This window comes from Acomys minous, assembly GCF_964271855.1.
Source record: "Acomys minous genome assembly, chromosome: 7".
Classification (NCBI taxonomy): domain Eukaryota; kingdom Metazoa; phylum Chordata; class Mammalia; order Rodentia; family Muridae; genus Acomys; species Acomys minous.
In genome coordinates this window covers 112842323-112865570 of record NC_140488.1, presented here as the reverse complement: position 1 = coordinate 112865570, position 23248 = coordinate 112842323, and the positions used below count along the sequence as shown (strand labels likewise).

Sequence of the window (23248 nt, the reverse complement as noted above, 5' to 3'; positions counted from 1 at the left end):
TAAATAAAAAAGAATATGGCTCTGTATACTACCACTTCTACAAACTTCCTTATGTGTCAAATTATTGATAATTATATGGAACTATTATAGTTATTGTTTGTCCTGAATATAAGGATACTATTTAGATTTTTAAAATTATCTTGGGTTGAAAAGCTAATTTGCCTTCCATATCTTAAAATGATTAATTATAGTTGGCTTAGATAAGATATATGTCACTGGTCATACTGTTTGCCTGTGATAAATAATAGTAAGATGTTGATCAAAAAGAAGAAATTTAAATCATTGAATTAAAATTGACCTTTTTTTGTTTTTGTTTTTTAGGGGTCCCTTCAGTGTTGTACGGCGATGTATCAACAGAGAAACTGGGCAACAATTTGCTGTAAAAATTGTTGATGTAGCCAAGTTCACATCAAGTCCAGGGTTAAGTACAGAAGGTAAGAGATGGATTTCAAGTAAGTTATTTGATGTCTGGCTTTATTCCATCTCAAAATCCATTTATCAACCTAACCTCATCTGGGGGTGGGGGGAGCAGAGGGTGTGATATAGAAGGGAAGTGGGTGGAGACAGTCTGAACTCCAGATGAAACAGTTACTCAAAATCTAAAAGATAGCATTTGAAATATGGAAGCATTGTAGTCATCTAGGATCTTTATGAATTTATGGTTTGTTTGCTTTTTGACTAGAAAGAGAGTAAAATGGGGACATATACTTTTTAGGGTGTAATTTGATTCCTGTTGTGTTAGGTGTAGGATGGGAAGGAATGAAAATAATTGCAAGGATAATTGAAGATTGAGAAGCAGCCAGGGTCTTTCTAAGTATAATTTACTGCTTTTGGGATAATTACTATCTAGTATAAGTAGAAGACTGATATTTTGATTCACATTTGGCTTTATCACTTAGTATATTTGTGAAAGTTTTGTTTTAAGTTTTCTTATGTATATGTGCATTTAAGTTACTTATTTTTGAATATATGCCATGATTTACATTAAAGATAACAAAACTGATTATTATATTGACTTTTCTAATTAGCCTATCTACTAGCTTATTCTTTTTCACGGCCTAGTAAAAGATGTATCTTGTAGTCTTGCTTTTTAATCTTAAAAGCAGTACAATTATAGAGCTTAGATTAAGTGAAGTATCATATTGGTCTTTTATCCCGGTTTGGATAGTAAAATTTCATGCACTGTGAGCTCCGACTTAATCTATTCCTATATAGATTTTTATTTAGGATGATTACTCCTGAATACTTTGTGACTCTTTAAATTATTATTATCAATATAATGTTTTAGAAGGTTTCTTTCAGTGCAGAACAAGACTTTCTTTTTTCCATTTATTTATTCGTTTAATCATTTTACAGCCTGATCCCAGCCCCCTCCGTCCTCTCCTCTCAGTCCCCACACTCACATCCCCTCACCCTACTCCCCCTTATCCTTCTTCTTAGAGAAGGAGAGGCCCCCACAGGGTACCAACCTACCCCCTAGCATCTCAAGTCACAGCAGGAATAAGCATAAACTCTCCCACTGAGGCCAGGCAAAGCAGCCCACCTAGGACAAAGAGACCCACAGGCAGGCCACAGAGTTAGAGACAGCCCCTACTCCTATTGTTAGGAGATCCACATGTTGACTAAACTGCACATCTGCTACATATGTGTAGGGGGTCTAGATCCAGCCTGTACATGCTCTTTGGTTGGTGTTCAATCCCTGTGTGCCCCCATAGGCCCAGGTTAGTTGACTCTGTTGGTCTTCTTGTGGTGTCCTTGACCCCTCTGGCTCCCTCTATCCTTCCTCCCACTCTTCCACAGTACTCCCCAAGCTTGGCCAGTTGTTTGGCTGTGGGTCTCTGCATCTGTTTCCATCAGCTGGTAGGTGAAGCCTCTCAGAGGACAGCTATGCTAGGCTCCTGTCAGGAAGGATAGCAGAGTATCATTAATAGTGTCAGGGGTTGGCTCTCTCCCATGGGGTTAGTCTCAATTTGGGCCAGTGATTGGTTTGCCATTCCCTCAATCTCTGCTCCATCTCTGTCTCTACACTTCTTATAGGCAAGACAAATTTTGGGTTGAAGGCTTTATGGGTGGGTTAGTGGCTCCCTCCCTCCACTGGAATTCCCATCTGGCTACAGTGGGTGATCTCAGGCTCCGTATCCCCTGCTGCTATGAGGCTGCTGCAATCAGCTAAAGCTACCCACATAGATTCCCAGGAATCTCCCCTGTCCCAGAGCTGTCCCTTTACCTATTTCCTTTGTCTCCTCCCCACCTCCCTCCAACCTCCTGCTCTCCCCATACCTGATCCCCACCTCTATTACCCTCCCCACCCCCTTTCCCACCCAGTTGCCTCCCTCTATCTACTTCAGATGTCTGTTTTATTTCTTCTTCTACGTGAGATTCATGCATCTTCCCTTCGGTTCTCCTTGGCTTAAAAATGATAGCTTAGAAGGTAGAGAAATGGCTCAATGACCAAGAGCAGTAGCTGCTCCTCCAGGGAATTTGGGTTTTATTCCCACCACCTGCATAAGGGCTCACAAACCATCTGTAGCTTTAGTCCCAGGGGATCCCATGCCCTTTTCTGGCCTCCATCACCACCATCTATGCACTTAGTACACAGACATGCATAAAGGCAAACCCTCAGTGAAAATAAATTGATCTTTTAATAAGCTGTTTTTTTTAAGTTACTACCAGGATAGAATCCCTTACTGATTTCTTTTTAGTGTTTTAATCTTTATTGGATACCTGCAAGGGAACTTCTGGGTCAAAGGGTATGCATACATTTAAATTAAATAAACATGACCATTCTACTGGGAGAAATATTTTATAGTAAATTTTAGATATTTCATAGTTCACAGTTTCATTGTCAGAATTGGCCATTCGTTGCTTTTAAATATAGATTTTTTATATGCTTAGCAAAATGCAAATTTTGCCTTTTAGTGAACTTTACAATTTTTTGTCTTGAGCTATTTTATGTTTGGTTGTGTTGTATGCTTTGTAGTGCTGGGCATCAAACCCAGGGCCTCCAGCAAGCTAGAAAACTACTATTTCTCTTAACTTTTAATTACTTTTGGGTTTAAAGTTCTCTATGCCTCAGTAATCTATAAGGGAAACTTCACTTAGATAGTTTGGAACAAACCTGATTATTAAACAATTAAATGTTTTGTTAAACTTTGAAAAAAAGTTCTGATAATGCATATAAACTTACAAGGTTCTAATCTAAATTTACAAATCTTAAATCAATTATTCCATTACCTGTATTAAATTAGAGTAGCGGGAATGAAATCCTCTTACATAATATTAAAAATAATTAAAATAAATATTCAAAGCTTATTTCTTAGCTCCAAGTTATTAATATAAAAGATTTTGCCTTATCATTATACCTAATTTTGTGTCTTTTCAGGCTTAAGACATTTTAAAGGAGACAACTACTTTCTCATTTGTCTATGATAGATTATTGACAGATTTCTTTAGTCAGATCTTTGGAACTATAGACCCAGAATATGAGAGTGAATCTCTGTTACTACTTAGCTAGAGCAGAGCATGGGACCTTTAATCCCAGAATTTAGGAGGCAGGGGCAGAGACAGGTGGATCTCTCTAAGTTCAAAGCCACCCTGATCTACATAAAGAGCTCCAGGCCAGCCAAGATTATATACTGAGATCTTGTCTAAAAAAGCAAGGAAATAAACAGAACACCAAAACCCACTTAAAGTCTTAAACACCAAACTTTTACAAAGGAAGGCCGATATTACATACAATGTATAGCTCTGCTTTTAGGTCCTGTTTCTACTTAATATGACATATATGAACTTATCAATGTAATTTATCAGTGAAGTTACAGCTCACACCTTCATTGCTTTGATGATGAAACATATCTTCAAGTTCTGTTGTGAAAATGAGGCCAAACAATTTAATTGATCCTTTATACTCTGTTTCTTCGAACAAGTTGGAATCTCGTATTATTTTTATATCAGTGTTATCCACCTACAAATTTTAAGTGATACCCATCTGAGTTCTTTGTACTATTCATGACTCTATTTGGTTTGGGTCATAATTCAGTGCTATTCTAATAAAACTATGTTATTGGGATATTCATGGTACTACCTTTTTGGTTTTCCTGGATTTTTTTTTCAGCACAACAAATTTCACATGTAGTGCTCTCACACTTTTTGCATTAGAATTCCCACACCCTTTGTTGATCTTATTCACACTAACTTACTTCATTCTGACTTTGTCACCTATAATAAATGTAATGAGTTGTAAATTATTATATAACATCTCTTTGACCATGAGCCTCTTCATGACCTTTCTGCCTAACTTCTTTTCACCCACTTTCTGGTAACTACATGCAAAAAAAAATTAGGGTTCAAAAATAACGCTTTCATGGCAAAGCATACAAGACATTGTATTAAGAAGAAACTAGCCAGATAGAGGTAGTGCAAGCCCTTATTTCCAGCACTCAGGAGGCAGAGGCAGGTGGATCGCTGTGAGTTAGAGGCCAGCCTAGTCTACCAAGTGAATCCAGGACAGACAGGGCTACACAGAGAAACCATGTCTCAAAAAAAAAGAAAGGAAGGAAGGAAGGAAGGAAGGAAGGAAGGAAGAAAGAAAAGAAAAAGAAAACAAAGAAAGAAAAAACAAATTTTGAAGTAAACTTTAGTAAAGAAATCCATAAGTTCAAGTAAGACTACCTAGAAATATCTAGATTTCTACCTATTTAAGACAGTTTATTAAGCAACGAATCATTTAAAAATCCATCTTATCCTGTATTCTTTCCTTATTCATATATTTTCTCCCCTTGGCGTGTAGTTTATTTGACCCTTGTCATTGCACAGTTTTTTCCTGTTATCATATCTGTTTCAAAATATATTATGATCTAGATATGGTTATCTGTTTTCAATTTTTTTATAAGCTAGATATGCTTGAGTAGGATTAAACTCCAAAGATTATATGGGAGCTGGGTGATCAGAAGTTGAAGGTAATCATTGGCTCCATAGTGAATTTGAGACCAGTCTGTGCTACGTGAAACCCCACCTCAAGAAAAAAATAATAACAGATACGAGTGTATATGTCTAATGAGGATCACCTGGGAGCCTGCCATAACTATTTATTTGGATAAATCATTGTTTATGATTTTATTAGATAAACATGTAATGAATTCTATATATATTTTATACCAATTTATAAAAATACAAATTTAATTTTGAAATGTTAATTAACTGAAGATCACTAATGAGTCAACAAATTTTAAATTCATATAGCCTTACTGAAGTTTCTATATTATCATTTGAATATTTATTCTTTATTTTTTGCCATCAATATTCTAATTTTTGTTCAATAGGATTGTTCAGGTTGCACAAAATCCTCTAGTCCCTTGAAAATAAACACATTTTACATATGTGTTCATTTATCTTTAAGTTTTTAGAAGATTCTGAAACAGACATATCACTCCTAAATGGTTTAGAATTTCTTCCTTCATATGTATAAAGAAGTAAAATTATTTATGAGCATGAGATGAGTTAAAAGTTTCTACTAAATAAAAGCTAAGTGAATCCATATTACAATACTTCTGACATGGGGCCAGTGAGATAGCTCAGCAGGTAAAGGCACTTGCCTGCAAGCATGACGATATTAGTTTGAAATTCTCAATGTAGGTTCTACACTCTCAACAGAAAGTATTTGGTAATACCTTGAAGCCATATAGAAATAAAAGTGACTCCTAAAAAGAAAACCACATATATAAATATAAAAGGCAGCATAAACACATTTTTTTGCAACATGGTCTCAAAATGTAGCATTGGCTGATCTGAAACTCATTATGTAGACCAAACTAGTCTTGAATTCACAGAGATCTGCCTGTCTCTGCCTCCCAAGTAAGATTAAAGGCATGTGCTACTACCCCTGGCTATAAATACATTTTTATTGTACATAAATTTTTCTAAATGACTTAAAAGATAACTGAATAAAGTAGCAGTATAAAATTATGAGACCATTATATAATAGTATCACCCAAAAATTAACCAATAAAGGTATTCAATAGCTATTGTAAATGATATGACAAAATAATTTAAATGGTATAGTAGATAATATCTATATAGCATCAAATAAGTAATTGGTACAGGACTACATGAACAAAATAGACATGGCAAGGTTTCTAATATAAATCCTACCCTGTTGGTAATAAAATTAACTATAAACAAATTAAAACTAATTGCAAGGCAGAGATTGGCACAATGAATAAAAAACATACCCTATTATGTATTATCTACAAGAAGCACATTTTATTTTATTTTTATTTTTTATTTATTAAGTTTGTTCCGTGTGTGTGTGTGTGTGTGTGTGTGTGTGTGTGTGTGTGTGTGTGTGTGCATACATGTGCATGTACATACTCCGCAACATATTTTTGGTAATCAGAGAACAACTTATAGGAGTTGGTTCTTTCCATCCATCATGTGGGGCCCAGTGATCCAATTCAGGCCATCATGCTTGGTGGCAAGCACCTGTTGAACCATTGTTCTGGTCTAAGTCACATTTTAGATGCAAAAGGCATTTAAGTTAAAATGATAGAAATAGATTTATCTTTCAAACTGCAACCAAACGAAATGTAAAATACCTCTATATAAAACAAATTTGTATTTGAGTGATACTTTATTTCAGGGCTGAGGAGATAGCTCTGTCAGTGGACTTAAGTTCAAGCCTCAGAACCCATGTTAAAACGTAAGTGTGATGGCTTCTGCTGGTGATTTCTGTACTGAGCACAAGATGTAACCAAAACAGATCTCAGGGTGCTCTGACCAGCCAGTCTAGCTGGTGAGCTTCGGGCAGGTGGCAGACCTTGTCTCAAAAAACCAAGGTCAATAATGCCTGAGAAGCAACACTCAAGATTGATTTCTGACATCTACTTGACTCACATACACGTGAAGAAAGGAGAAGAGACAGGCAGGCAGGCAGGGAGAGAGGAGGGAGGGAGGGAGAGTGGAAGGGGGAGAAAGAGAGAAAAAGAGATTAGAGAGAGGATGGGGAGGAGAGATTATAGCAAGGTTAGAGTTACAGAAGTCTATTGTTTGTTATATACTAGCAATAAGCTATTAGAATTTATTAGAATTTGAAATTTAAAATAGAAAAACATTACATTAGCATACATTGAAATGCTTATGTACAGTAAGAGTTACATAAAGAAAACTTGAAATATCTTTTTTTTGTTTGTTTGGGGGGGTGTTGGGGGGTTTTTGGGTTGTTTTGGGGGGCATTGTTTTGTTTTTGCTTTTGTTTTTTGAGGCAGGATTTCTCTATGTAACAGTGCTGGCTATCCTAGACTCACTTTGTAGACCAGGCTGGCCTCCAACTCACAGAGATACTCCTGCCTCTGCCTCTCAAGTGCTGGGATTAAAGGCATGAATCACCCCTGCCTGGTGAAAACTTGAAACTTATGACAGATATTTTAAACATTGAAACAAATGGGGAGCCTTTCTCATATTCATGGATATGAAGACATTGCTGTTAAAGGTTGGTCCTTCTCAGGCTAATATATAGATTCATTGCATTCCAATTGTGATTCTAGCCAACTGCTTTTTGGATATTGACAAAGTTATTCCAAAGTTATATAAAAAGGCAAAATATCCAGAATAGCTACCATATTATTCCAGAAAAACAAAGTTGCAAGACTAATGCTCAACTCCAGTGCTTACTTAAGAACTACTGTCATCCGTTCACACGGCCTCTGGTGCCCCAAATTTGACCACGTTCTTCCTATGGGGAGACCTAGTGGCACACAGAGGAAGGATAGCAGGCTACCAAGAAGAGACTTGATACCCTATGAACATATACAGGGGGAGAAGGTCCCCCTCAGTCACAGTCATAGGGGAGGGGAGTAGGGGAAAATGGGAGGGAGGGAGGAATGGGAGGATACAAGGGATGGGATAACCATTGAGATGTAAAATGAATAAATTAATAAAATATATTTTTTGAAAAGAGCTGCTGTCATCATGACTGTGGATATCAGTGAAAGACTAAGGAGATAGACGAAAGCTCAGAAATAGAGCCATACAAATACAGCCTATTGATTTTTACAACATTAACAAGGCAATCTAGCGGGAGGAAGACAATCTTTTCAGCAGGTAGAGCAGACACAAGTGGCCCATCCTCCTGAAGAGCAATGACCCTAGGCAGAGATCTTTTCATTATTATTATTCAATTTATTTATTCAGATTACAACTCAATTGTTATCCCCTCACTTGTGTCCACTCATTCCTCCCTCCCTCCTGCTTTCACCCAATTCCCCTCCCCTAGGTCTATGACCGAGGGGGACCTCCTCCCCCACTATATGGTCATAGGCTATCTATCAAGTCTCATCTTGGGAGATCTTATATCTTTCAGAAAAGTTTACTGCTAGTGCTTTTCTCCTGAGAATGGGAGTAAGGCAAGTTGTCTGTACTCACCATTCCTGTTTAACATACTGCTGGACCCAATCATGCAAGTTAGGAAAAGCTATTATACACATATAGATAGGAAAAGAAGAAATTAAGTTTTAGTTGCAGGAAGTGGTGTAATTCTATATTAATAAAAATGTATTTGAAATGATAAAGTATTTTTGTTTCTCAAGAAGTCTACTGTGGCTGTGTTTAGTAGAGTTGTGTCTGTTATAATAGACAGTATTGCTCTAATTTTTGTGCCTGTGGATCAGTGTTGCCTATCCTTGATATAAAAATAGATCACATAACATAACAAAATAAAATAAATAAATAGAGACACGTTCCTTGTTCATGGATTGACTGCTCAACATAGCAATGCATCTATTCTCCCTAACTATGTCACAATTTAACACAATTTCAATTTAATTCTCAGCAAGAATTTTTGTGCATATAAAAAACCGTTCCCTAAAATATTTATGGTGAGGAAAAAGAACCAAAATAGCAAAAACAATTGCTTTTAAAAAACAAACATAATACAGTAGGAAGAATCAATCTATTCCCATTGTTGATAAACAGTGCATTAATGGTGCAGCATTAGACACAGAGATTACTAGAACAGATTAGATTTTACAGAAGTAGCCACAGCACAAATAGAACTATTTTAATTTTTATATCTATTTATTCATTGTGCACATATGCACATGTGAAAATTAATTACAAGTTAATAAAAAACAGGTCCTAACATATATTTTCAATATCATTTATTAGAGAAAAGCCAAAATGATACATTACTACATACTTACCAGAAACTTATAATTAAAAATAATGATACCTTTTTCTGACAAGGATGCAGAGAAAACAGCTCTTTCTTACATTGTTACTTGCGCTATAAGGTGCTGATATAACTCTGGAAAGTAATAAAGTTAAAAATTCTAAGCAAGCACTGTCTATACAACCTAGCTTTTATATACAAAGAAAAGATACGTTCCCAGAGAAATGAAAATATATATTTACAGAAAGATCATAATCAGGTTTTCATTGTAATTCTATTCATACTTCTTTATGTAAGTTTCAAAATGGTAAACTATTAGAACTGCATGACAGATTAATGTTTGTTTCGTATGGGACACTACAATGTAAAAATCATGAAATCAGTGTGATTTTTAAAGGAATAGCATTGGGTTCCTTGTAGAGTACCTTCTTTGTGGAACACATCTGCTTTCCATTTTATTGATGACAAGAATTTGCACATTAAAAAGAAAAAAGAATTTGCACATAATGATACAAATTGAATAATTCTACTTATAATGCATTAGTGCATGGAAACCCATGAAACCAAAATGTTAGTACAAGTGTCAACTTCCCAAATTTGATACTGTGCTGTGGTTATATAAGATGTTACCAAAAGAAGGAAGAACTAGGTTAATGATATACAAGGCCAGTTTGTATTATTTTTGCTCATTTCTGTTAATAATTATTCTAGAATAAAGAATGCTCTTTAAAAGGTGCTTTGTGGTTTGTATAGTCTTCTACAAGAGTAATTATCCTCCAAATATTCAAGAATATGGGAAAGCACATTTTAACTGAAGGTTTTGGTTTCTAATAGCTCAAATTGGTATGTACAGGCAAATCATGATTGATGTAACTGAGAGCATCATCAAACAGTTACTCACTCTCCCTAGGAAGCATGAATATTTAACAATTCTAATTTACATAATGAATTTACATTCATTTTGTAGGATAATTACTGGTCTGGCTAATGAATCCATATTCCCTCCTTCTGCATGCAAAAAGCATGTGAAAGCCTTTTATTTGCTGTGATATTTCCTTAGTGTTATACTTTTTTTCTGCTATGGCATATATAGAAATAACAGTGATTTTCAAGACATTAGAATTTTGAATATAGATGCAAAATAAGTTTAATTTTTGATACATTGGTATAGAATTCAATTTTAACATTATTGTTCACATACTATATATGTATGTATATATGTAAATATATATTCACTCTAATATGTGGTATTGTACCCGACTGTACAGACTGTACAGACTGAATTCTGCCTAAAAATGGTCAAGCTTGGTTGCAGGCAGAGTCAATTATAGTACAAGGTTTACTTCCAATACTTTGAAAGTGCTATTGCAGTCTGTTTAGGATAAGTGAGTTATACATGTTAATTGTTAGTTGACCAAATCATGATCATATCAATTACTATTTCTATCACAAGAATATACATCTTAGGTGCAACAGATAGATATGATTCTATAGAAAGGTAAGGCAAAATAGATAAGGCCTTCAAAAACCTCAGAGACATGCAGAATATGGCATTTAAAGGTGTTTTTATTATTTTAAAGATTCTTTGACAATAAGATATGTTAACTCCTGGTAAAACCCAACCTACCTCAAAGATGATGAGCATCAATGAACTTCCTTATGGAAATGGCTTCAAATGTTGCAAACCAGCCATTGGGCAAAATGTCCTCATTTCTGCCACAGACTGAATTCTGCCTAAAAATGGTCAAGCTTGGTTGCAGGCAGAGTCAATGACCAAAGTCTGCCAATACAGGGTAAGAGTGTCCTCAATGGTTCCTGCCTCACAAATATGTCTGTCAGATATATTGGGCCAGAAGGCTGAAGATGATACTGTAACGTTATAGGGAGTGTTGGGTGACTGTTCAGGCAGCAAACTATCTCTGTCATTTTTTTTCATTTTAGAAGCAGCTAACCTGCACTTCCCGTTTTCTCGGGTAATTAATTTGTATTCCTTCTCAATTCTCTGATGGGATTGAAGACCAGATAGTTTAGTTTTACAATTAAGCTTAGTTGTTTGAGGGTTAAGATGTTTTTAGGTCTAGATAGATGTTTTAAGTTGATAATGACAAGATGTGATGGAGATTGATTTACATTCAGAATTTTAGATGCACCAAGATAGGAAAGATGTTTTCTTCAAGGTTGCCAAATACAAATAGCCAATATACTATGAATGTAACATTTATATTATTCCTGATTGTTTCGTGATTCTTCTTGCTGTAGGTAGTTTATTGTATAAATGTGTAATAATATAAATGTATATGTAAAATTTTGTTAATATTTAATAAAAATAGAAAAAAGCTTATACTTTAGTTTTGTCATGCAAAATACTAGAAAGTGCAGTTTCTGATCAGTTTCATCATGTATTTTGAAGTGGTCACAGATTTAATGGATCGAATTGTCATTTGTCAGTTCAGCATTTGAAATGAAAACACTCGTTCTTTCAACTGTTATTGGATTATCCTGTCTGTGCCTCATCCTATACAGGTGAAACATAAATTCAGCTTATTGTGGAGTTATCACATAATCATTTTTCACATCAGTATTATTAAACATGGATTCCTAAGAATCATGAAGTAATTAAATGCGACTAATATCTTAGTCATCCTATTTTTATAGTAGTTCCATGGAGAGAACAAAGGACTTTGCATTAAATTAAATATTTGAGCAAAACTGGTTGGATACCAGCTTTCAGCTAGTTGTATAATTTTTCACAGAATGTCTATTTTCACCATTTTTGACCATAGCTCCCATTTAATTACTGCATGGGTCATTAGCTAGTATGCTCTAAAAGAGGATTTTCTAATTATGTTTCCCATACTGTTAAAGCATATATTAAAAGAAAAAAGAATTCATATTTTTTTCATGCATCTTAGTGGAATTAATTTTTCTTAGCAAATTACATTGATAGTATAATTTTGGCTATTTTCCTTGAGAAAGAAAGAGGGCCCTGGTCTGTCTGTCTGTCTGTCTGCCTGCCTGCCTGCCTGCCTGCCTGCCTGTCTATATTGAACTATGTTGAGCCTAAAAAGTCAACTTTGAAACAAATGTGTACCTTTTTAATGATTACTGGTGGTTTTGTGGTAATTATTTCTGGCTAACTAAATTTAAAATAAGATGCACATTTTCCAAATATGAAGTTTCTGACTGTCTTGCTAGTAATATCCAGCAACTAGTTTGATCAGAACTTGCTAATGTGTCTCTGAAGTGGGGCAATTTATAGTGACTGTTCTTGAGATCGGCCATGTGGAAAAAGAAAACTGATTTCTTTCATACTTGTGTTTTGTTTGCCCTTTAAGAATATGAAAGATAGCTTACTCCAGATTACCTGTTCCCATAAGTATATGACTGTTTATTAACTAAGATGACTCAGACTCACTAGGTAATAATTTTAGATGTGAACATTTAATATGTTGACTATAATTCCTTATGCCATTATTATAAATGTCTCTTAATCTAGATTTCCCATCGCATATACCAGATGTGTTGATTTAAAAGGCTGTCATGTTTATATATTAGTGTTCTCAAAGCCCTTTGGTTTATATATTCAATTTCACCTTAATATCATCTTAATATCACATTCAGGAAATATAACAGTATGAAAAACTGTAGGATGAGAGTCTCTGCTCAATATTTATTCTGAAATAAAATAGTATTTTAAGGTTGTCTCACTTCTACCATATGTGGATTTTTAAAATTTTTCCCAATTTTCTTTTTTTACACAAGTAGCTACCTGTTCTTTCAAATCTTTATTTCATTATTTTTTACATTCTATAACTTAGAGAATTCCTTTGGAGGCCATAAAGATAGACAATGGTAGATATTTTGGTAGGTTGATGCATATATAAACCTTGCTACCTAGAGATAGGAAAAATTCAATAAAATAAGTATAAGAATTTTGCATGTAGTTGGTGATTATAATATTTAGGTCTAAAGCAGCTGAGAGGTAATTCTTAAATGTTTGAGTTGCTGTTGTTATGGCTAAATGAACAGTCATTTGAAGTAACCTAAGAAATCATCTTCTGTATTAAGGTTGTTATTTTTTCTGCAGTCTGTGTTATATAATGCATTGTATATTTTTTTTAAAAAGACAAATTCTAACTTAGAAAAGAGAACATCTACCCAAAAGGTTGTTGCACAAAAAGAGAAAGTGGCTATTGCAATATATTATGAAGGAGAGTTTTTCTTAGTCCAACTCAGCATGGCCCACTGAAATATGTACAGAAATCTTCAGGATGTCAAACCTAGAGAGGAGAATCTGTATTAGCAGAGAAGTTTCTGTTTGTGGAAGATCTATTTCCTTCTCAAAGATCAGACAGAACAGATTTTTTTCTTATATGGGAGGAATAAAAGAAGGGTAGAAAGACCTTGGAAGAAAGAAAAGGGGTTAACCAGCATTAAAAAAAAACAAGTATATTGTTCTTATTGATTAAGCAGTCAGGCTCATTAATTATAAGGCAAAGAATGATAACTGAAAATGTCTGTTTTTGGCCTTCTCATAGATAAATAAAGGAGCACCATGAATCTTATGTGAGTCAGAAAAAAGGGTTTTGTTGTTGTTGTAAACTGCTTTCTGAACTATAAAAGTTGAAATTTATTAACATTTGCTAATTTTCCAGGATCAGGGTGTTTAAATAAAAGTTAACAGATATTCAACTGTAAAGACTTTGAAAGGTTATTAATAGTCACTGTATCACTTTTATATTCCTAAGTTTTATAAGAATATACTATTAATCCTGGTTTTCTTTGGCAAGACTAGACTTTATTGTCAGCAATTTTTTATGTATACGGTTCAACCTCATTATTCATGAGCTCTAGATCAGTAAGTTCATCCAAACACAGATTGGAAATATTTTGAAAAAAATTACCAGTACCAAACAAATACAGACTTTATTTAATCTTATCATGAATTCCTAAGCAGTATAGTTAAATAACTACTTGGGATTTGAAAGTATCCTGGAGATTATTTAAATACTGAATACCCTTTAACATGGTCCCACTCTCAGTAATATCTGAAGGGTATACAAAGAAACATAACCAGTCTGTTTCTTTGAAATTCGAAACATTTGGGGGATAGTGTGGGAGTTGCTTTTATTTTTATTTTTGTTTTTAAAGACAGAGTTTCTCTATGTAGCCTTGGCTGTCCTGGACTCACATTGTAGACCAGGCTAGCCTCAAACTCACAGCTGTCTGCTTCTGATTCCCCGAGTGCTAGGATTAAAGGCATGTGCCACCACACCTGGCTGGGGAGTTGCACATTATAAGTGGTAATATGTATTATGTGTCAATAAATAAATAATTCAATTTAATGGTTAAAAAAGAATTTTAAGAACTGATACTTGAGTTTTCACTCTGTAACAGGCATTCTTCATATGGGGGTACAAGTGTTCCTAAGTGTTCACAAAGACTTCCCACAGAGCATCAGACAGATATTTCCAAAGAAACCAATTTCTGAATTCATCTTTCTATTATTTCTAAAGTTGATATGCTCAAGAAAATGCTCATGAAAGATATCTACTTTTTCTCTCATATACTCTTTCATAATATTTTCTTGTCTTACAATGATTCTTCTTCTCTCCATCTAACATACTGCAGTGTGACAATATCTATAAAAGCCTCCAGAATACCAAATAAAGGCACATGTTAAAGATTTGTCATCGGGATTGAAAAAGGGAATTAGATTGAATCTCTGTTTCAGTAAAATTCATGGACCACAATCAACTTGCTAGCTGATAAATCAGTAGAACTGATTATTTATAAAATCATTATGGAATTCATGGAATATAAATCAAAAAGAGATTGCTCTTATGAAGTACCAGCCATTTCTATCTACTTATTTACAAAACAATAATAGGGTTGACTCAATAGAGAAGAAACAACATATATAATAGAACTATGTGCTAACCGTATATCTGACAATTAGTAGCCAGCTACATATATAGTGTAAAATACATATCATAAATAAATATAAATTTTAAAAGTGGGCAAAAGGCTAGATAGATGGTTCAACAGATAAAGGTTCTTGTCTGATGACCTGAGTTGAATATTATGAACACACATGGTAGAAAGAAGAGAATAGGTAAAAGAGGAGGAGACTGAACTCCACGTGTGCACTGTGGCACATGCATACTCACACACTTATGTACAGTCATGTGCAAGCATATCTGTATGTACACACACAAAGTGAAAAAATGTACTGTTTTTTTAAATAGGCAAATGAAGAGCTGGGGCCATAGGTGGTTAGTGGTAGAGTACTTGTCTATCATGAACAAGGTCTGGGGTCTTATTCATAGCACCACAGGGAAGAACAAACTATAGCATCTTGGCATAATGGTGTGTACCTTTAATCCCAGGGCTGAGGAGCCTGAGGCAAGAGGATTGCAGCATCCGAATCAACCTGAGCTATGTAGTGAGTTCAGGGGAAATAAAAGATAAGCAATAGGTGTGAATAGATTCTTATTGAACGAAGAAACAAAATAACCAACAAATACTTGGAAGTTGTTCAATTTCTATAGTCATACAGGAAATGAGATTAAGAATTACAGTTGGAGGCTACAGAGAAGACATTGGTTCAAAGGACTGACTGCTCTTCCGAAAACCCAAGTTCAAATCTGAGCACCCACATGGTAGCTCACAACCGTAACTTCAAGATCTGACACCCACACATGGGCATACATGCAGGGAGAACACTAATGCACATAAAATAAAAATAACTTTAAAAAAAGAATTACAGTAAATTCTCATCTCGTTCCAGTGGAAATAGCTATTTAAAAAACTCTCAAGACTATATATAGAAGAAGAGCTCTCATACATAGATACAACTGTTAGAGCTACAGATCGGTATGGAGAGTCCTCAAAAAGTAGATCTATGATGTCATCTAATTTTCCTGCTTCTTAGTATATATCCAAAAGAAATGAAGCAAGTATGCAGAGATGCCAGTATGCCCATGTTCATGTTAGTACTGTCTACAGTGGCTGAAAGAACCAGCCTAGGTGCCCACTGACAGGTGAATAGAGAAGGAAAATACATTATGTATGTACAGCATATTGGTCAACTATAAAGAAGAGTCTGGTCCTGACACTTGTAGCAAACTGGCTGGAATCAGAGGACATTTTGTTTAGTGAAATAAGTCAGCTAGAGAAAGACAAATACTCTGTGTCCTTTCTTTTAAGAACAACAAAATTTAACTAAAAACAGAATAGTATTACCTGAGTTAAAGAAGCATGAACTACAAGTTTGTCGTAGAGGCAGGGAGATGAAAGGAAGCTGGGTTTGACTTGATTAGCATGTGATATTTGCATACGTTGAAATACCACACTTAGCCTCATTAGTATGAACTTAATACATGTTAGCCAAAAATAAAATACTAAAACTTTCTTATTCAGATGTAATTTACACACCATAAAATTCACACTTTCAAGCAGTTGTTTTCACTGCTACAACTCTTATTTTTAGAACATTTTCATGAACCCCCAAAGAAACTTTTTGCCTTTTGCAGAACCTATGACCTACCTACCCCCTTGTAACCAACCTGGAAACCTTGAATCTACTTTGTCTCTACGGATTTACACATTTTGGACATTTAATGAAGTCATACACTAGGAGACCATGATGGCTGCTTTCTTTCACTTAACATGTTTCAAAAATACATCTACACATTGTAGATTGAATCAGTATTCCAGTTGCTTTTTTGGCCATTGTATGGATATACTATATTTTTTAATTGATGGTTGATACAGGACCACTTTATTAGCTGTCATGTGTAATGCTGCTCTTAATATTAATATACTATCAGTCTTCATTCATGGTTTTTGTACTTTATGCAGTCATCTATTCAGCAAGATGTCTTTGTACCTCTCCAACTAATACTTGTGGCACTTCTGTGGTCACCCACAGACCTGCAAAGCAGTGAAAATTTGAATTGCTTAACACTTGGGTTCCTAGTTGAGGTTAAACAATGCAGCTTTTTTCTTCTTGTTTTGGCTCTTACTCTGTAAATGAGTGTCCTTTTAAAGCTCTATTTAGTTCCACACTTCACATTTTTGTGTTTTTTGCTGTTGATTTAGCTGCTTAAAAGTGGTGGCCAAGTGTAGTGCCAAAGTGCTGCCCAGCATTCCTTAAATGTAAGAATGCTATTATGTGCCTTACAAAGGACGTGCATAATGTAGATATAAGTTAAAGAGCTCTTCACCATGAGTTCAGTTAACAACTTAATATATATGAAAAATGTTTTACACAAACACATAGAGCATATGCACTGATCAGTTAATCAAAAAATGTGACCAGAAATTTATAGAAATCTAACCTTCTATTTCTTCTGAAGAGCAATGGCTCAGTATTTATTCCATGTATCGGCTTTCTTAGAAAACATAAGTACTATGAATAATGAAAAATCAGTTGTATATGATCCTTCATAGATACGTATGTTCCAGTTTTCTTAGGAGTATGTTTAAGAGTAGCACTGCAGTATAAGGATGTAGCTCCATTGTAGAAGTTTTGCCTAGCATCTGTGAGGCTCTAGGTTCTATTCCCAGTATATCCAAAATAGAAAGAAAAGGGTAGCATTGCTAGGCTATAAGATAGCATCTTGTCTTTGTGAACAAGTTTTCTCAGTCTTTATACATATAAAGAGAAGAATGGGGTTCAAATTTGAGTTGAACATTATCATATTCTATCAGGCATGAGGAAATGTTGGGCAGGGATAGGAATTGCCCTGGCTTAGACACCCATAGCACATAAGAGTCATTATCTTTTCTAAACTTCAATATGTGTAGCTTTCAAGGGCCTCTAAAAGATATATGCCCAATTTAAAGGAACATTTACAATTTTCCTAAAGTAGATTCCTTACTTTGTTCATTGTATCAGGATCTTAACACCTGTCTTGGTTCCCTATTGTCCAGTTCCCTTGTGGCCAATTTATGACATTGCATCTAGAGTTCTTAAGCCTTATTGTGTAGGAAGCTGTTAAGCCTCGAGGTGGCTTAAGACAGTGTTTTAAGCCAGGCATGGTGGCACACGCCTTTAATCCCAGCACTCGGGAGGCAGAGACAGGCGGATCTCTGTGAGTTCGAGGCCAGCCAGGTCTACAAAGTGAGTCCAGGACAGCCAAGGCTACACAGAGAAACCCTATCTTGAAGAAAAAAAAAGGCAGTGTTTTTAAGTTGACAGTTTTACACGAGTTTAGCTGTAGTAACATGAAAATCTGAGTATATAACTAAAACATTTTAATGAAGTATCAAAAATAGCAATGTCTTATAAAAGGAAGCAGCTTGTGCTTCTGTTGTAGTAAAGATTGTATCCATACCCAAATGAATAAACACATTCTACTTTTTAAGAGCCATCATATACTGGCCATTTGCTAGTTGAAACTCCAGGCATATAGGTAGGTTCTTCTTGTATATGTTGCCCCATTTTACCTTCTGAGAAACCCTGAAAAAAATCCATTTTGCAGTTGAGGATTAAAGAAGTTGAAGAACTTTTCAATTGATGCATGGGAAGTGATAGAGCCAGGTGAATCTAAGATGATCTGTATTTTGGACCTCAAGCCCATATTTTATCCACATTTCAGACTGCCCTCCTCCAGTTTATGTCACAATGTTCAAATACTCTTGGCTTCACATACCCCACACCTCGAAACAGAAATGTATATACATGAAGTAAAGGTAGGGATTTTTTTTTCCACAAGTGTTTCAGCTTAATTTACTCTCACCATCTAGAATATATCCCAGTGCAAACAGACACTTGGTGAAATTTACTCAGTAAATAAAGGAATATTATACATTTTCTTAATGTATTGAGCTTTCTAGGTGTCCTGCAGTAAAGCAATGAGGTGGTATTGAGAGTGCATGAAGATTTCTACTTGTTGGTGAAGGTTGTTGCGCCTGTAAGAGTTTAAATAGTTTGTTACATTTTATGGTCAGTACTCCAAAGTTGGACTATAAAAAGCCCATGATGCTAATACTGTTTATCTCCCTTGACCTGGCCACCTCTCTAGTTTATCTAGACTACTCTGCTGTGCGAGCTTGTTCTGTACTTGTCTACAATGACGTCATTCATCAGTTATGGTGGTAGTTAGTTGATGGCTCTTCTCATACTGTAAGAAGTCAAGTCTAGGTGCCCTCAAAGTAAACCTTGCAAAGATCCCAAAGGCTGATCAGGAATGGTCAAGGACTTGAAAAATATTTCAGGATTGAAAAAGAAATTACTTACATGGCCAGTAAATGGTACACAACTTAATCATCAGGGAAATCCAGAGTAAACCACAAATTGATAGCACTGCATTATTAAGTGAATGATGGCCAACACTGAAAATGACAATTCTAAGTATCAGTGAAGATGTAAAGCCACCAAGAGCTCTTCTAGCACAAACATAAATTTGTAAATTGGGAACATCTATGAAAGTTAACATACATACCTGCTGTCCTTGTGATTAGCATTTCCATTCCTTAGGTATACACCCAATAGAAGTCCTTTAACATGTATACCTTCCAGAAAATAAAAATGTGCAAGTGTGGTTTTAGTGGAATTCTTTGTGATTGTCTAAATTAGAAGCATCCCATGTTCCAAAAAGAGTAACACAGTAAATTATAGTGTCTTCATATAGTGAAACAGTAAAAAGAGAATGGATGAATCTTTGTTACACACAAAATACAGATGGCTCCCACAAGCGTAATACGTAAAAGAAGCCAAGCATAAAAGACTGCTCACTCTGGGCTGGGGAGATGGCTCAGCAGATAGACGTGCCAGCTGCACAAGCCTGATGAGCAGAATTCAGTCACCTGAAGCCATATTTTAAAAAGCAGACATGTCACCCTTCTGTAATCCCAATAATCCTATTGTGTGTCAGGTGAGGGAGGCTGAGGCAGGGTACTTACCTGGAGGTTCAGGTGCCAACTGGCCTGAAGTATATAGCCCAGTAGTAAAAACAAGAGGGACCCTGCATCAACAAGATGGAAGGCAAGAACCAGCTCCATCATGTTCTCTTTCAGCTTTCCCATGCATGCCTTGACAGGTGGCGGACAGTAGAACTACTAAGATGCTGGTTGTGCCCTTCCTTCTTATTAGAGAGTTCACTGAACAACCGATCAGCAAGCCAGTCTTCTAAGTTATATACAATGGATAGGTATGCATTGTTCCAAGGGAAAGAGGATGGGCCAGTTTTTTTTTTACAATTTTTTTCTTCTCCTTTATTAATTTATTCTTGTTACATCTCAATGGTTATCCCATCCCTTGTATCCTCCCATTCTTCCCTCCCTCCCATTTTCCCCTTATTCCCCTCCCCTATGACTGTTCCTGAGGGGGATTACCTCCCCTGTATATGCTCATAGGGTATCAAGTCTCTTCTTGGTAACCTGCTGTCCTTCCTCTGAGTGCCACCAGGTCTCCCCCTCCAGGGGACATGGTCAAAGGTGAGGCACCAGAGTATGTGAGAAAGTCATATCCCACTCTCCACTCTACTGTGGAGAGTGTTCTGGGATGGACCAGTTTTAATATGTTATTTTGTCCATTCATATGGTAAAGATGAACTATTTAAATGTTTATATTATAAGTAAATGTGTTTTATTCTTTTCTAATTATTAATTTATTCATGTTACATCTCAATTGTTATCCCATCCCTTGCTTGTATCCTCCCATTCCTCCCTCCCTCCCATTTTCCCCCTACTCCCCTCCCCTATGACTGTGACTGAGGGGGACTTCCTCCCCCTGTATATGCTCATAGGGTATCAAGTCTACCAAGCAGAGGTGTTTTATTCTTAAAAGCTTTCTTTCAGTTTTGTGCTAGGAGAACGCTTACTAGGTAACCATTCTGAAAAATACTAATGATGATTAGGTGAGTAGAAATAGCTATATAGCATAGATAACTCTAAGTGTAGTACTCCAGAAGAAGATAGCCGTTGCAATAGCGAATATTAAGGAAAAATGACTCAGGACACTAGTAAATCTGATTTGTTTATCCCCATTGGATACTTAGAAAATAATGACAAATCATTTGGTTCAAAATTATTTTAAAAATCTACCTAAAATTATGACACTGTACCATTTCTAAAATATTTAGAAAATAATTTTCCTTGTCTGTTTGAACAGACCTTTTATTTTCTGTGTTATTAGCCTTTGTCTTGGCTTGCCTAAATTTCCCCCATCAGTGTGATGAATTGTATCTATTCTGTGTTATACTTCAGAAATAACTGCCAGCAGATTTAACATTCCTATTTGAGGAATGATTGCCAAATTACTCATTATTGAGTGTAAAGTTAGTAAGCAGTGTTGGCTTTCTGAGATGCTCTGCCAGTCTGAGTCTATAATGTGTACATATTTTTAACACTTTCAGTTGGTAAATGAGAGTGTTACTAAGTATCTGCGAATCCCTAAGTGTCTGCTTACTCAGTTCTGTTGTTTCAGGAAGCTTTAGAAACTAACTTTTTATTGTTTCTAAAGATTTTAAAATATTTCTAGTGTGTGTGTGTGTGTGTGTGTGTGAGAGAGAGAGAGAGAGAGAGAGAGAGAGAGAGAGAGAGAGAGAGAGAGAGAGCTTGCTGAGTTTATTTTGTTTTAATATGACCATCTTGTCCCCTGATATTTGAAAATGCTTCTCTTACTCATGAAGATTAAGTAAATGACATCTTTATCCTGTTGAGGTCTTATTAAATCCAAGGAAAGTTTAAGGTTGTTAAATTCTAAGTGGATTATAGCTTAAAGGCTTTAGTTTTTCTTCCAGATTCATCAAAACAGGAAAAATTTGGGAAGAGCTGAAGTCAGACATGCCAGACACTCCAAATTTGTATGTACCTCATGACCTCAGCTTTCATGAGGACAATTATACTGTCCTCACAGAGATGGCACTAAGATCAAGAATAAGTATGTTTGACCGTCTTCAACTTAGTGCACATCATAGTATAGGTAATGTGTAAATTCCCCGTCCTGTGTTTTGACAATGTATCTTCAATTAATTCTGGAGTTACCTTAATCTTAGCAACATCAATCTCATCTCTAAAATTTGTTTGCCAATTTAATTACTCTTTTATTTCTTCCCAAATAAAACTACCAGGGGATAGTTTTTCTAAACAATGAAAAGACAAAAATTGTTCTAGTGATGTTAACAAAATGTCCAAAAATATCTTAAATAAAAAAAATCCAACATGCTCATGGATATTACTGTTTTCTTTCAAACACTCTGTCAAGCCAGGTGTGGTGGCACATGCTTTTAATCCCAGCACTTGAGAGGCAGAAGCAAGCAGATCTTTATGAGTTCGAGGCCAGCCTGGTCTACATGGGGAGTCCAGGACAGCCAAGGCTACATAGAGAAACCCTGTCTAAAAAAACAAACAAAAAAACCCAACAAAACAAACAAAAAAGACCCACTTTATCAGCAAAGTGGCTAAAATTAATTTCTACTTTACAAGTCTGACATATTAAAGACAGCTGACTTGGGAGAGGGGTCTTGAGGCTATGGCCATCTGAATCCTTGTGTCTCTTCCCAAATGCATAGTTGAATTCTAATCTCTGGAGGTGACTAAACCACAGAGACAAAGCCCCCAGGAATAGAATCAGTATCCTTTTTAAGGAGGCTCCAAACTCAGTTTCTTCACTTGCCAAATGAAGATGATATAAGAATGTGACTGTGTGCAATAACTAAGATGTCACATATAACTATATAAGGTAATGAGATTCATGAGAAGACACACTGCACACTAAGTACCAAGCACTTTGCTAAGAGATTGCTTTATCATCATCGCCTTGGTTCTCCTAGCAACCCAGCTTGTTGTGTTCAGTTGACAGAGAGGAGAGTAGAGCTTTTAAGTGGAAATAACTTACCTAGCTGGCATATAAGGCCAGAATTGGAACGCAGTTTAATGTAGATGTCACTCTAAAAATCTCTTGTCTTAAATCATTATGCTATAAAACACAAAATTAGTATATTGATGGCAAAAATAAAGGAAAAATTCAAATAGTTATAATATGAAATCTTCAGTAAGACGATATGAATTTAAAATTTATTGAATCATATAGTGACCTTCAATTAATAAGAAGTAAAATTAGTATTTGTGAGC

General features: G+C 35.5%; 1 protein-coding gene across 11 annotated transcripts in view; it reads left to right on the top strand.

Annotated features, from left to right (window-relative positions):
• CASK (calcium/calmodulin dependent serine protein kinase) overlaps positions 1–23248 on the top strand; it is a 331352-nt gene that overhangs the window by 70083 nt on the left and 238021 nt on the right. For 6 of the 11 annotated variants that reach the window (XM_084789615.1, XM_084789614.1, XM_084789620.1 and 3 more), the window contains exon 2: positions 322–434. In XM_084789615.1, coding sequence (XP_084645741.1) covers positions 322–434 — 113 coding nt within the window. Of the gene's footprint in view, positions 1–321; positions 453–23248 lie in introns of all 11 variants that reach the window. The other 5 variants (XM_084789617.1, XM_084789622.1, XM_084789621.1 and 2 more) reach the window with 1 other exon arrangement.